Below are 14,525 nucleotides of genomic sequence, written 5' to 3'. Positions count from 1 at the left end.
GGGCCTGCGGGGAAGTGACGGGGCAGGAGAAGGGAGGTGAAGTTACTGAGCGAGCCCATGGTTTTAGCTGTGTAGGAGCTTCAGCTCTGTCCTACAGTGAACTCTGGGACACGAACTGCAGCCAAGTGAGTCCTGCCTCCAGGCAAGGGGGCAGCTCTTTGCACCCCCTTAGTATTCACTAACTTCCGTGGGCTGTGTAACCCCCCAGGTGAGCGGCCGCCAACAGCCACCGTGAGCAGCCAACTCTCCCAGCAACTCGGGAGAGGGTGCTTGGGGGGCTGGGCAGGACCCCAGCAGCATCTCCTTGCCTGTTCTCTGCTGACTCTTTAAGATTTCATCATAATATTTATAGAACAGAAAGGTACGCAGCAAGACAGAGTTATTTTATGCTTTTTAGGTGTTTTCTGGGAAGAGGTCAGAGGAGCTTTGAACTAGCCCCAAATAAGTGACATGTACCTCGTGGCCTAAATTGCTTTGACTAGAGCTGGAGCTTAATTACAGGATAGAAGATAAGTTTTTTCAGCCAATTGGCAAAAATGAATCAGTCCTTCAATTCTCCTCTTGCTGGGAGTAAGTAGAAAGAAGTCAGATCCTTTGCCCAAAGCACAGGAAGAGGTGCTTCTCATAAGCCCCTGCCCCCCACCTTGCCCTGTGATACTGTGTTCAGAAATCAGTATTACAGAATTCTTGGTTTATTGTTCTTCTACAAAATCCTCAGTGTGTTTTTATTTTTCCTTTGAGCAGGCAACTTGCTCAATTAGCCTCTCCTGGAATAGATCTCTTTTTTACCTTCTCACCTCATTACTTCAGGTGAAATAGAATCAAGCTGCTTTGTGCCCAGAAATCCTCTTTGACCCGAGTTAACTGATAGCAGGGATGGGAGAAAAATGCCAGCTCCCTCTCTCCTCTTTTCTGAGTCCTGGCTTATTTTGTATGCACGTGGTCAGCTTCTGGGTCATGTTCAGAAGTATGATTTGGGATACTTTTCAAAAAGACTTACATCATCTCTCCAATTTCCTTCCCTCCAGATTTGTAAGTCCTCAGTGGGATGTTTGCTAAGTTATCAGACTTCTCATGTTTGATTTCCTAGAAGCAGCTGACTGTCCAGAACAATGGCTTATGATTGGAATCCAGTTCCAAATCACGTTTGCGAGTTGCTAGGTACATTTACGGTAGAGCATAATCTCACTGTGACGTTTCTTGGGGAAGGACAGGAGAGCCCTGGGGTGCCGGCCTCAGGGAACTATTCAGATGGGCTCTTCCAAATGCCAGTGAGCTCCTCCCTTCGGTGAGATCTGCTGCTCCTGGGGTCTGACATCCAAGGGGACGCAGGGAGAGACAAGGCACGCAATACTGAAGAAAGAGCTGACCCTCTCTCTGTCCTTTATAAACCCACAGCTTCCCCCACAGCTGTTCATCATTATTGGCCTCGACTCTCATTTCAACCACAAGAGCTAAGGAAAAGTGTAGCAACTGAGGGTGAAACACTCTGTAGCCTGGCATTTCAATATGGGCTCACCAGATGAGACACGGGGGTGCCATTTTCCCCGCCTGGGCACCGAGAGAACATGGAGCCAGTGGATCTGTGTGCAGTGAACTCTCCCTCCCTGGTCACAGCTGTCCATTGGCAATCCCGCCGTTTGTTAATACTTCTGTTGTGTGGTGGGGAGATACGGAGAGAGAAAATGGTGTTAGACAGCATTCCTTGTTAGCAATGTTTAAAAAGAGGCTTAGGTGAAGCTAAAGGTTGAAACTAATAACTGGCAAGTTTCTGGATCATTGGTTCCCTGCCTCATTTTTTTTTAACTCTTACAATGGAAAATTTCAAAAGTACAGAATGTACCCATGATTCCATTTGAACAGTTAGTTATCAATTCATGACCCATATTATTTCATCTATCCCCTCTTTTCTACTGCCTCTCTCTCCCTAGATTATTTTGAAGCAAATTCCAGACATTTTAAGAACTGGTTTGAGCATGCCTTTTTTTTTTTATTCTAAAAACTTAGACGCAGAGGTTTAAAATGGGATCATCTTCCCAAAAGTAAAGGAGAAAAACAATCACTGAAGTGCAGTGTGTAGCCAGGCAGAAAAGTCAATCTGCTTAGCACCTGGGATGATTGGCTCATGTGGTCCTGCTCACCGAGGCCTTGACCTCCCCGCTTCCACCCTTGTCTGTGCCCTCCTTGGGCAGCTCCACCGAATCAGCCCTTTAGGTGGGACTTCGCTGTAAATGCTAAAAGCAGCCATTCCTTTGCCTCTTTAACCTTAGAGTCTAGAAAACTCAGTCCAAGCATAAAGAAGCCTGTGTGTCTCCTTTGAGATAGTGCATGGACAGAGTGTTCTTAATGCCATTCTAGCTGACAAATGAGATGAGGAGACAGCCCAGCCAGACCCATGAGAACAGAAGGACTAAACACTTAACAGACTAATAAAATCCTGATGTTCCTCTTTCCTTCCCCTGCACAAGCCTAGGTTCTACAGGGAACAGATAACCCACTAATATGATCGTTTGTAGATGAAAATATATGGGGAATGATATCATAACCACATCCCAAAGTTTAAAGGAAGATCTCCATCTTCGGACATGGACCATCACCCAGCCAGATGCTAGATAAGATCGAAATAGGAAAATGGAACCCTAGAGTAAGAATCAGATAGCTCCTGGCAGGTGAATTGGACATGCTCAATGTTGTGTAACACCATGAACTTCAAACAATGGCTGCCAAGAACCCTCTCTTGATTATTTGTTCTCTTTTCCCCATTAATAATTCAGTGTCCATGGGGATATAAGATTGCAGGCCTGTAAGAAAAACTTCTCACACCTGGCTTGCTATTCCAAAAGCAAGGAAGTGTTTACCTGAATCGTCCTTGTCTCCACCACTGGACAAAAAGCAGAAGTGGGAAAACCAGAGAAAGGTAGATTTATATCATGCTGTGCCGACCAACATTTAATTTGCCCAATTTTCAAAATTTGAAATGCGGGCTATTTTTCTATGATTTGGATAATGGCACTCACAGTGTTTATTGAAAGACACATGTACTTGGAAGCATTCAATACAGAATTTTCCTATGTGACGGCTTGGATGCATGTCCTTAAATATTTATGATTCAGTAACAGAAATTGCACAAATTTGTAAAAGTATAATAATGTGCTTCCTCAATTTGTGCAATTTTCCCTTTCTGGTTTTTGAAAGGCATAAGAAAACAATGCTCTATTACCTTAAAAAGTAAAAGATCCTGTACAAAGAACTCTGGATTAGATGGAAGCAATGCAGAAAATAAGAAAGAGAGCAAGTGAAATCAGTGGTTTTTGAGTGGCTCTCCATATATTCTCTTAACCCTTTATATGTTATGACTTTGAGATTAAATGCGCTGAGATTTCTGTTTCTAAAAAATGGAAATTACTGCTAATTTTGTGGTATCCCTTTAGTTAGGACATTCAATGCTTTTTCAGTGAAGTCAACTCAAGAATGTTGGTGCGCCATTGCCAATGTCTAAAAAGTGCCCCTTCTCAAGACACTGCCACCTACTGGAAATAGTGCCATAATAAATATGTCACTCTTTGAGGTCTGTGATGTTAAGCGTGTCCCCGTAAATGGGGTACCTTTGTGCAGCACACAGCCTGCACCGTCTGCAGCCACCCTGATGCAAACGTTGACTTGAGAGTCTTTTCATTGGCCAGTCATGCTTTTCAATTTATCTTGGAGTCTTCATTTTTCAAAGAAATTAAACCTCATCTTGGAAAACAATGGATCATTTTTTTTAAATGGAAATAGCCTGAAGCTAGTTTGTGCATTGCTGCCACTTGAAGGTTCTTTTTTCTTATTCCACCCAACCTGTCTCAGGACTTTTATCTCTTCCTACGCTCCATTGTCCTGTAGGTATCCCCAGCTCCCATTTTTTCTCCCATCTGTGTCATCTGTGTCGAGTTGTTAGAGCTGAAACAGGGTGCTGCCAGAACTGGTCAGTGTTGTGTACTGTGAAGAGGCAGGTTTGAATCTCCTTTTCAGGCTTGGCAGAGAGCTGTGTCTTTCTTTTCTTCATTTTCCCTGGGCGCTGACACCTTCGTTTCTCCTGGTTCACAATGGGATCCCATCTTGTTGTCTAACTCAGAACAGTCAGGAATAAAGTATAAACCTGTAGGTCTCTGTAAGTAGACAGCCAGAACCTATATTCTCTCCTGGTCACCTTTGACAGGTGATGCAGAGGTGTCATGACCAAAAGGTCTATGTGGCTTGATACGGGCTTCACTCCTGTTCTCTTTACCTGGGATTTGCTCTCAAGAGTGTCTCCACGGTTGTTAATAGAAAGATATCAAATATCCAAGGGTGGACCTCTGTTGAGGGGTGAAAAGCCCTCACGGATGACGTCAGGGGCCGGGGGCACCCCCATTTCACTGGCATTCCCTACAGCTCACAGCGGAGAAAACTGAGTTCATCAGTTCTCTGCTCACCCCAGCAGAGAGCCCACTGTCCTTGTTTATGCAGAAAGTCAGATTCCTGCGGGAGATCCAGGTCCCTCCACAGGCTGACATTTCACGGATCCGGACGTGCAGGTTCACTTCCGTGGCCTGCCTTGGCTCGGGCTCTCGGGGTCTGGCCTCCGGGCTGCAGCGGCCCTTCACAAGGCCTGGCATTGTACTCCTTGTCCTGGGAGGTTTCCCGGCTCCACAGCGATGAATGCCCCGGCCGCAGCAACGGGAATTGTTCCTTGAAAACTTGGTGTTAGGTTGTCCGGGTTGGCCTGCCTCTAAGACAACCTTAAATAGAAAGCATTTGTACTTTTCAGAAAAGAAAAATTAAAAATCACCAATTTTTTTTTTCTCCCTAAGATGCTCTATTGTTCTGATATTTGAAACAGCCTCTTCCTGCGATAGCTTTTGGCCTTCTGCAACTGAAATTGGCTGGTCCTGGTGGGATCATAATTCAGATGCAGTTTTCCTTTATAACTGCCTCCAATTATGTCATCCCTTGAGTTATTTTTTAAAAGGCTAAGAGTCTCATTTAAAATAGAAATAAAGGATCCTAAACCATAAAGCTTAATTTAAAAAAATTTTTTTCAATGGCAATTGACATTCAATATTATATTATTTTCAGATGTTTGGCAAATTTTTTAAGTTTTAAAAATAACTTTTATTTCCAGGAGGACATAAAAAAGAAAAAATAATTATTGATCATCAGTCCTGCTAAATTGGTGGTGTATTTATACATATATTCTATTTATATATGTCTATTTTCCTGTAAAAATCAGATAGTACTATATACACAGTTTTGTAATCTTCTCTTTTTACCTAGCAGTATATTAAGAATTTCTTTCCATGTCACTAAACATAGCTCGATATTATTCTTCTCATGTTGGCACAGTATCCAGTATTTGCATGTACCATGATATATTTAATCAGCCTCCTGTTATTGGATATGAAGGGTTTTGTTTGGTTTTGTTATCCTAAGTTGTTGCTAATATAAACGGTACTGGAATAAATTGACTCAAAAAAGAATTCACAGTTTTTAGGCTTTTGCTATGAATTGTCCAATTGACTTTCAGAAAGGTTGAATCTACAATTCTACATAAGCTAATGAGAGAGAGAATACTTCAAGAATCTCTGTGCTTTATCATTAAAAAAATTTTTTTTTTACCATTTGGGAGGTTAAAAATATATCTTACAGTTTAAAAACCTTTTAATTTATCAAGTCCTAGTATTATCAGGCATTTTGTTCAGGGGGAAGCATTTGTATATTTTCTTTTAATGTAATATTTGGTGGTTTGTCTGGATTGAACTTTTTGGTTGCTGCTATTGATTTTTTAAATGATGTGAAATTTCAAAGCAAAGAAGAGGGAATAATGTAAAAAAAATCACCATATCCCACCACCCAGACTAGACAGTTGTCATGCTTACTTCACCAATTCTTCCCCCACCCCATGTTTTAAATCACACCCCAGACATCCTAACATTCACCCCAGATTCTTTGATATATATCTCTAAAAAGTAAGGATATTTTCTACAATACCATTGCACGCCTTACAAAATTAGCAACATCTTTGATTTGTTTTGTAACTGCTGAGAAGGTTCTATTGATTGGCACCAGCCAAATGCACAGCCACATCAACAGATTAGGAGGAGAAAGAAACACAGCTTCCTTGTCACCTCAAAAAAGAAAAAAGAAAACCTGGTGCCTATCGGGATAGTGGAATGATGGAGTGACCTTGGTTCTCCATCAGCCCACAGCACCATTTAGAAACCCAGCACCAAACTCTGTGTAGATAAGTGCCCAGACCAAAGCTTGCCACTGTAGACCCACTAATTCAGGTTTATTCACTACAGCCCAACTTGATCAATGACCAGGCTTCCAGGCCTGGCCCACTGGGGTCATAAGAGGTCTTCTCTGTTGTGTCCCATTTAACCTTGAATAGGGAATTGACTGCTTCACATGGTCAGGGTTGTCTTCAGGTCAGAGACCAGCCCGCCCACCCCCACAGCCCCCACCAGTCATTTTTAATCTTGAGCACTCTTCTTTACCCCCATGTCTGCTGGCCTGCTTCCTGGGTTCTTGTATTGAAATAAGTAAATAAATAAAAATCATTCTGGATGAGAGGGGTCCTCGTCTCTGTGGTATTGGAAAGGCAAGGGCAGTGTTCATGAGCACCTAAAACTGTGTTTTCTTTCCTTATAGATCACCTATTTAACTGACTGCAAGAATGCTCATAGGAAAACGGGCACTGACTTTTCTCCCTAAAATGTTAAATGTCTGGGCCTGTTTCAAAAGAATTGAAGCTACATGATATCTCATCCAGAATGAAATCGAGGGCCCACAGTGGAAGTTAAGAGGAACAGATACGGTCCGAGGTGACATTTAGTGATTGCTATCCCTGAGCAAAATGACCTCACCAAGGTTTTTTTAAGCATTCAAAATTCTTTTTTAAAAATCCGTGGGACCAAGCATTTAATATATTTCAAATATAAGCATTTATAAATATGTTATAACATATACATAAGTAAACATTTTTAAATATTAAGCATCTATTATAAATTATCAGCAAATAAATAAAGGACAATAATATTTGAGAAAAATAAGCACTACCTAAAAGTGAAGAAAGTTGTATTAATCAGGAAAAATAAGGTGAAAATGAAGTCATCTTATTTGGTCTTTTATAAAAAATGACTATCTTAAAAAAAAAAGGTGGCGATGATTTTGTGGTTGAGCTGTGAGCATATTCCCCACATTCCTCAGAAAGTTTCTTCTGACAAAGCACTCGAGGAAATGTTGACAAGGTGGTTATAACTAATCCAAATATTTCCCCTATTTCTTATCTTCAAATAATCTCATCTATTTAATTGAGATGTTTAAAAGAAAACCCTCTCTGGTTTTTGGCAAGGACTCTCTTCTGTTATTGTTATTAACAAGGTCTGGGTTTTGTTCAAAGAAAACATTCCCGGTTTGTTGTCATTTCCTTTAATCTCATTATATATACATGGAGATTCGAAATGGAAGTTCCCTGTATCCATTTCCACATTCAGAAAGTCTTGAAACTGGAGTAAGAGTTATTCTTGGAATGACCCGGGTCTATCGCTTGTGTCTTCTTGAGGCTTTTGGAGGCATGCGATTGTTTTCAGCTAGTGTTTCCTGTTCACTTCAAAATGTGAGGCAGTGTGTCACTCTGGGTGCGTCTCAAGGTCCAAGTGATTCTGAGGTCAGAGTTTTAAAAATACCAATACAATGATTTTAGATAAGTGTATGGAACTTCAGTTCTTTAAAAATAACATGATATACCAATACAGAAAACTAGTGTTTCAGTGACCAGAAGTGGTAGCTGGGGCTAAGTAAAGATTGAGAAAGGCCCATCCCGGGGGCGGGGGGGCAAACAGCCACCCCGTGAGATGGCCCAGAGGCTGGGCTCTGCAGGGGACCAGGTAGCAGCTAGAGAGCAAAACGTCGTCTGCCACGGAACTTCCCCAGCCCAGAACGGGGCTTCTGGCTCTACTTTCGCAGTCTATAGCTTCTCAGAAAACTTATTCTTTATATTTCCTTAAAATAAAACTAAGCAATATAAAAATTAACTCAAATCCTTTTAGACATATTTTACCCAGCTCTCAGAAAATATCTGGAAGATGGATGGAGACTCAAGTGTTTTCACTTAAAAACACCCCATCTTTTTTATATTCGTTAAAGAGAAATTTGTCTATGCACAGATTGAGGTCAGAATATCACTTCTGGATGATGTGCCAGAAACTCTTACCTTTAATAGACTTTCATTCCGTCCTAAAACGCATAGATCCTTATGTGTTCTGAGTTCAGTCTTATTATAGAGCAAAATCATTTTTTCTGTGTTTAATCTTTCTTTCCAATTTGCTCTCCCCACGTTCAGGCCTAAGAATTATTATCATTGTCTTTTAGGAGGAAAAAATTTTTTTCTCCTCTGTCGTTCCTTGAAAATTATTATGTTATTACTAAACATAAAGTTTGTTTTCTTCACTTTCTCTTACATATTGTATTCCACCTTCTTCAGTCCCTTTTTGTTCTGTTTTGCGTTTGCCATCCAGCTGAGAATTCCTGTAACGTCTGGGTTCCCATGGTGGCACGTGGAGGGGGCAGAGCCTTCTGCTCCACAGGCGTCTGAGCTCCCTGTTGGCCCTCAGATGTCAAAGGTGGAGATATTTGTGCCACAGTCGGCACTTAGCAAAATGCACCGCTATTTAGAGCCGTAATCCTTTATGGGCTGTTTTATTATTTATTGTAAATCCTTTCTTTTTCGCAGTCCCATGCTGTTGACCCCCCAGCCCAGGCCATCTGATGCCTGGAATTGTCCCGTCATGGTGACAGCAGTTCCCCTTCATGTTTTAACGCTTAGATTTTCTACAGGAGAAAGATAAAAATACACATTAAATTTCCATTTCATTCTTACCCAGAATAGAAAGTCAAAGAGATAAGAGGAAAATGATGAGGTGTTGGGCAGTCCTAAGTCTACAGAAACAGCTTCTAGAGGCTACCTCTGCGTTTTTATTGAATATTTACACGAATTAGCTAGGTCTTCCAGGTAGCCTGCTATTACAGAGGGCCAAAGGGAGTATGTTGTGGTAGATGGTGATTTTGTTCCCTAAGTGACACTGCCCTCCCCCATTAACCGTCAATTTCTATTTGCGCCTCTACCAACTTTCTAACCAAAAATACTGACCAGAAATAAATTTTTAAACAGTTTTTGTCTTTCCGCTTCCTTAGCTCACTTTCTGATGGAGAGGCTTTTTCGTAGCAAAATGACTCGCATTCAGGGAGCTGGAGAATCAGGAAGTGAGACCCTGGTGACATTCACAAACTGGCTTCTTTTGTGGGAGAACTGTAACTGTCTAACTTACCAGCTGAAGGGCAGTACAGACGTGCTACACCATGAAGTCTACAGTTCATGTATTGTTTTTCTCCGTGGGAAGAGGCAGGTGTGGTTCATCCTTTTTGGGCCCCTCCTGGACCTTCCCATTCCAGCACCCTCTTCCATCCCTGCAGTTAATGCAGCCTGAACGGGGTGCTGGCTTTTCTGCCGCAAAGCTGGACAGGTGCTGAGAGTGGGTGACCTTCTGCGCAGGAGGAGAAAAGAAGTTGAGGTTTGCCATCTCAACACTGAAAATTGCATTGCCTGGCGCAAAGTCACAAGTGGTTGTCTGTCCTTCAAATATGGGCAAAGTTTTAAGATAACCCACATTATTGGAGATCTAGTCCCATTAAGCCAGCACATGCTGTATGGGGCATGACCAAGTGTGGTTTCTCCCTTTTCTCTCCCTTAAACATGGATGCCCATCTAGGTGGCTACAGTGCCACCACGAGCTTCGTATCTGTGCTGAGATAGAGGTTTACCAGCACCTAATGGCCTTGGTACCTTTCCCTTTCCATTTGGGCTTAATAATAGCGATGAGCTTACCCTCAGTGGAGAAGGGTTAGAATTGCAAATGTTGATAAAGTATTAGAAAACTGGAGTATGCCTTAAATTCTGGAGAGAAGCAAAAACTAACAAATATTTTCACTTGCTCAATTTCTCAGTTGAAACAGTCTTCCTGCAGTGCCCCAGGATCTGCATACTGAAATGGCTGCTCCCACTCCCCCATCCCTCCTTCTCCCATCCCTTCCTTTTGTTCTGTCTGTTCTAGGAAGGGTTCATGATTCTTTGTTGTCCATGAGTTGACTAGATGCTAAGAGACAGAGGCAGCATAGCTTAGCGGGTAAGCGTGCATCCTGGGATGTCAGGCTGCCTGGGTTCAACTCCTGGCTCAGCTCATGGTATGGGCAATCTCTCTATCTGTACAAAGTACCAATAATTATAATGATAGCTACCCTGTCGGGTCCTTTTCAGGGTTAAGTGAAGTTAATACGCACAAAGCACCTTAGAACAGTGCCAGATACTCAGTAAGCAACGGATGTGTTAGTTACTGTTGTACAAGGCGTGTACTATGTACTAAGAACTTGAACATGACATATTTTCTTTAACCCGCACAGCACCCTCAAAGAGACGCTATTTCTAAACCTCTTTTCCAGTGATGAAGCTGAGGCTAGAAGGGATGTTGATTTGACAAAGGTCACTTGACTCAGAAGTGGCTGGTGCGGAATCCAGCCTCTGATCCCTCTCATTCCAAATTGCGTGTGATCCACTGCGCTCCCCACCTCCCAGCCAGGGTGGGTACAAACTCGCAGCATCGCAGCGGGTCTTTGAGCCTGTGGCTCTGTTGACCTCATAGCTTCTCTTCATAGATAAGACTTTATACCACCCTTAAGCGGCCCTGACCTGTGAACGTTTCTTTATTGTTCTTTGCCCCCCTTGCGTCACCGGTCCTTTTTCTGCATTTTTTGTATTCAGCGTGACTCCCTTCTCATCCTGTGCTCCGTTGGAAGAAAAATTTTCTTTGCTATGCAGGATAAAGCATCCAGGGTAGAAAATTATTTGGGATGTTCTTCTCAGTGATGGCCTGCCTTTGCACTCAGTTTCTCTGTGCGGCGGGCGGGGTGATGATAGGGCTTCCCTCCTCGAGCTAGTGGAAATCCCTGCTGTTGAAGAGAACATGTGGAGATGCAGAGCTGGCCCGTTCCCACCACTTACAAAACCCAAGAGGCTGCTCCCCCACAGGTTGCAGGGCGGCCTCAGTCCGGTTCACCTGGAAACCTTAGGGTTGGTTTTCAGTGTACCTGTGGTCTTCAGTATCTTCCAGTCTGTGAGTGTCGTTGCTGGTTTGCAGCGCTGGTCACCAGCATTACCACATCCGACATGGGCTGCTTACTCTGGCCACCTGCCAGGACTTCTTCGAGCCCCACTCCCACCCCACCCACAGGCAGAGCTTCCTGGAGCTGCAGTTCTACTCTGACCACCCAGCCACTTACTTAAAACACAGCAGGGCTTCCCAGGGCCCTGAGGACAAAGCCACGGTCCAATCCCTGCATGCAATGTACCTGGTGCCCCGCCAGCCTCATCTCCCAGTCCATGCAGCCTCTTCCAGCTTCACAGACTGGCTGCATCCTCTCCCTGTGCAGGGGACACTTTCCCGAACCCCTAGGAACCTCACAACCCCACTCTCCATGCAGGTCGCAGGTCAGTTGTGGCTGCAGCAGGAAACATCACGCCCCTTCCTTCCACAGCACCAGTCCCGTGGCGGTCCCCTTTCACGTGCCCACACAGGCCTACGCACTCCCTGAGACCTGCAACTGTAGCCAGTGTTGTAGACCATTATGTTCCCCGGGCCCGGCATACAGTAGGCACCCACTAAATGCTGACTGTAGAACCGAGGGAGTGAGGACAGTGTACATGTTTCTCTGTAGCAAGAAGGGTGATATTTCTAGATACCCTTTGGGGAGCCCTCTTGGGACTCTTGGTGTCCCCAAAGGAAAGTCTGTACATTGCAGACCAAACAGTTCCATGGGCTCCCCTGAACTCTCAGATTTCAAGGCAGTTGATGTGGCCAGAGTCACAGTAACACACAGGCCCCTTGCTGCTCTGCACCCTGAGCCTGGGGCCAACCAGGCTGTTCCCGGTGAACTGTCCACTGAGACGCGGGGGTGTGGCTGTCACCTCGTACAGAAGCTTCAGAGCTAAGGAGGTGGGAATGGAGAAATCTTACACTCTGGGTTTGGCCAACGGTCCTCCAACGTCTCTGCATCCTTTAAAGGGCTCGAGTCTAAACAGTTTTCTTCATGGAAATGTTGAAAATGAACCTAATCATGCCAACAGTCAACTGACCCTTCCAAATCAGAGCAACCTTTGCTTCATTCATTTTATCCAAGGAAACGACAGTTTTTGTCAACTTATGATTACTAGATGCTCCGCTCTGGTCTGGGCAGCGATACAAATAAAATACAGCTCACATTTCTTTTTGAGCACTTACTGTTTGCCAGGCACGATGAAAAGCATCATCTATGGGGCATCACATTCGGTCCTCACAGTCCTTCTCTGAGGTGTGGATACTGTTATCATACCATTTTATAGACAAGAAATGAAGGCTCTGAGAAGTCAAATATTTTTGCAAGGCCCACAGCCATAAGTGGTGGAGCTGGGATTTGAACCCAGAACTGCTTGCTCTCAAGCTCCTGCTCGGAGGCATCATGCCACACTGCCTGTCCTCTCCCAGGTTTTGTATCGTCTGCAGGTTATAAGATGACTGACATAGAACGGCATGTCTCCCCACTCCCCATTCGCTACTAGCCAGTTCATTTTAAGCCTATTTAAATCATTTTATCTTTAAGACATCATAAAAAAGCATGCAACACAACATTGCATTAAATCTAGCCTAACCGTCATGTAAAACTTTATATTGTTTATTAATGTATGTTTTACTTTTAAAAAATATTTTTGTATATGTCTTTCCTTTTATCTTACTATTTCCTTTATCGTATTTAATAATATTATAAAGCATGTTTAGAAAGCAATGCCCATCATGGGAGTGCCAGGCTTGTATGCCCTTAGATCTTTTCCTTCCCATGATCTGCAGGTTTGCAGGGGGCCTGATCCCTCATGTTGTGTTTATCTGGCTTCTGGGAAGGTTCAGCCAATCAGAGGCCCTGATGGGAGAGGGGGGTGGGACTTAAAGAAGAGCTAGGGTATTTCTCCCTCCTGTCCTGCAGCAGCTGCACCTTCTCTGTGACTCCAGCTCCCACGAGGTGGCCCCAGCCCCTGGACTCTATTTCCGTCCTTCTGTCCCTCCAGCCTCAGGATGGTGGTGGCCTCCTGTGTTTGGTTTGTTTGTTTGTTTTTTTTTATCTCTGGGCTGCTTTACTGCTGCCTATGACCCGTCCACCATCTGTGTGTATACCTAGTTTCCTCGATTAAATCTTTCCCGTTGTAAGTAGGTCTTTCCAGCTCTCCAGGTTGGACGCTGCTAGAGCCTCCAGTGTTCTAGGGTGTGATCACAGTACTTATTTACCGCTTACTTTAGCGACGTGGACAATGGACGAAAGGATTGGGTTCAAACGCTCTGAGTAAAAGCGTCCTCAGCCTTTGTGTGCACCCTGGTTGTGGTGTCAGTGGAAACCCTGGCTAGGTGTTTGGTGTCCTTGGTTCTAGTTCTAGCTGAGTCACTAGGGGTACTTAGAATCACCCAAGTCAGAGTCTCAGTTTCATGGAAAATGGAGGGGCTTTAAGTCCTTCTAAACTAAGACAATTCTAGGATGCAGTCTCCGTATCTGCGGGGACCAGTGAAGTGTCTCCCTCAGTAGAATGGCCCCTACTCCAGCCTCTGTCCTTCTAAGGCATGCTTTTGGTCCCCAAGAGATCAGGTGACCGAATGTGGGTGAGCAAGGGCCAGTCTGTCACCTCTCTGGGAAGAGCCTCAGACAGGCCTTTCTGATTCTGACCCAGATGGTTGGTCTTCCTTTGAGCACGACACACTCGCAGAATGTATTATACAAGAGTAAAATTTAGCAGCTGTCCTGACTGTGGGTTGAACCGTCTTTCAAAGACAATATTCCATATACTCACCTATATATAAAACCAATAGCAGAATGTGCAGATGGCACTTGTCTGATAGAATATATTTTCTCTTTTTCTATTTTAAACCCAATCTTCTTACAGTCTCTAAACACCATTTTTTAAACACTGTTTTATCCAGCGCGCGTGTGTGTATGTATTTGGGGCCAGTTGCTCTGGGTACCTTAAATAAGTTTAATTTACTAAACTTCACTCCTCCTCCCCCACCCCAGCCCTTTCTTTTCAGAAGATACATTTAGACAATCACCATTCTCCTCCAATTCAAAAGACCTGCTGCCCAGTGACTCTGTGCTTCACGGAAGAATGTCAGCTCCAGGTATGGAAACATAGTTGGCTTTGCTTCTAGTACTGACCACTTAAAAAATGCTTTGCTGAGATGTGTGAATTTTCAGATATTTTCAGTGATTGTGTTGGCGTTATCCACAGGGAGAAGCTAGGTTTTTAAAAAGAGGGAGAAACTCAATTTAAGCAGCCACAAAGGTTCATTAAAAGAAAATGCAGACCCTAAGAAAGCTCTTCTTTGCTTTAGGAGTTTACTGTTGGTTCCTGGCTGATGTTTCGTTCTTATAGTGAA

General features: G+C 43.7%; 1 protein-coding gene across 2 annotated transcripts in view; it reads left to right on the top strand.

The window, feature by feature from the left end:
* Positions 1–14,525, top strand: part of ZNF827 (zinc finger protein 827) — a 157,044-nt gene that overhangs the window by 91,635 nt on the left and 50,884 nt on the right. For both annotated transcript variants that reach the window (XM_090288648.1, XM_090288647.1), the window contains exon 8: positions 14,164–14,267. In XM_090288648.1, the coding sequence (XP_090144774.1) occupies positions 14,164–14,267 (104 nt within the window). The remainder of the gene's footprint in view (positions 1–14,163; positions 14,268–14,525) is intronic.

This window comes from Furipterus horrens, unplaced genomic scaffold, assembly GCF_987537825.1.
Source record: "Furipterus horrens unplaced genomic scaffold, mFurHor1.1.pri manual_scaffold_10, whole genome shotgun sequence".
In the NCBI taxonomy this organism is placed as follows: domain Eukaryota; kingdom Metazoa; phylum Chordata; class Mammalia; order Chiroptera; family Furipteridae; genus Furipterus; species Furipterus horrens.
Note: the sequence above shows the minus strand (reverse complement) of the source record. Positions and strands in the feature narration are given on the sequence as shown.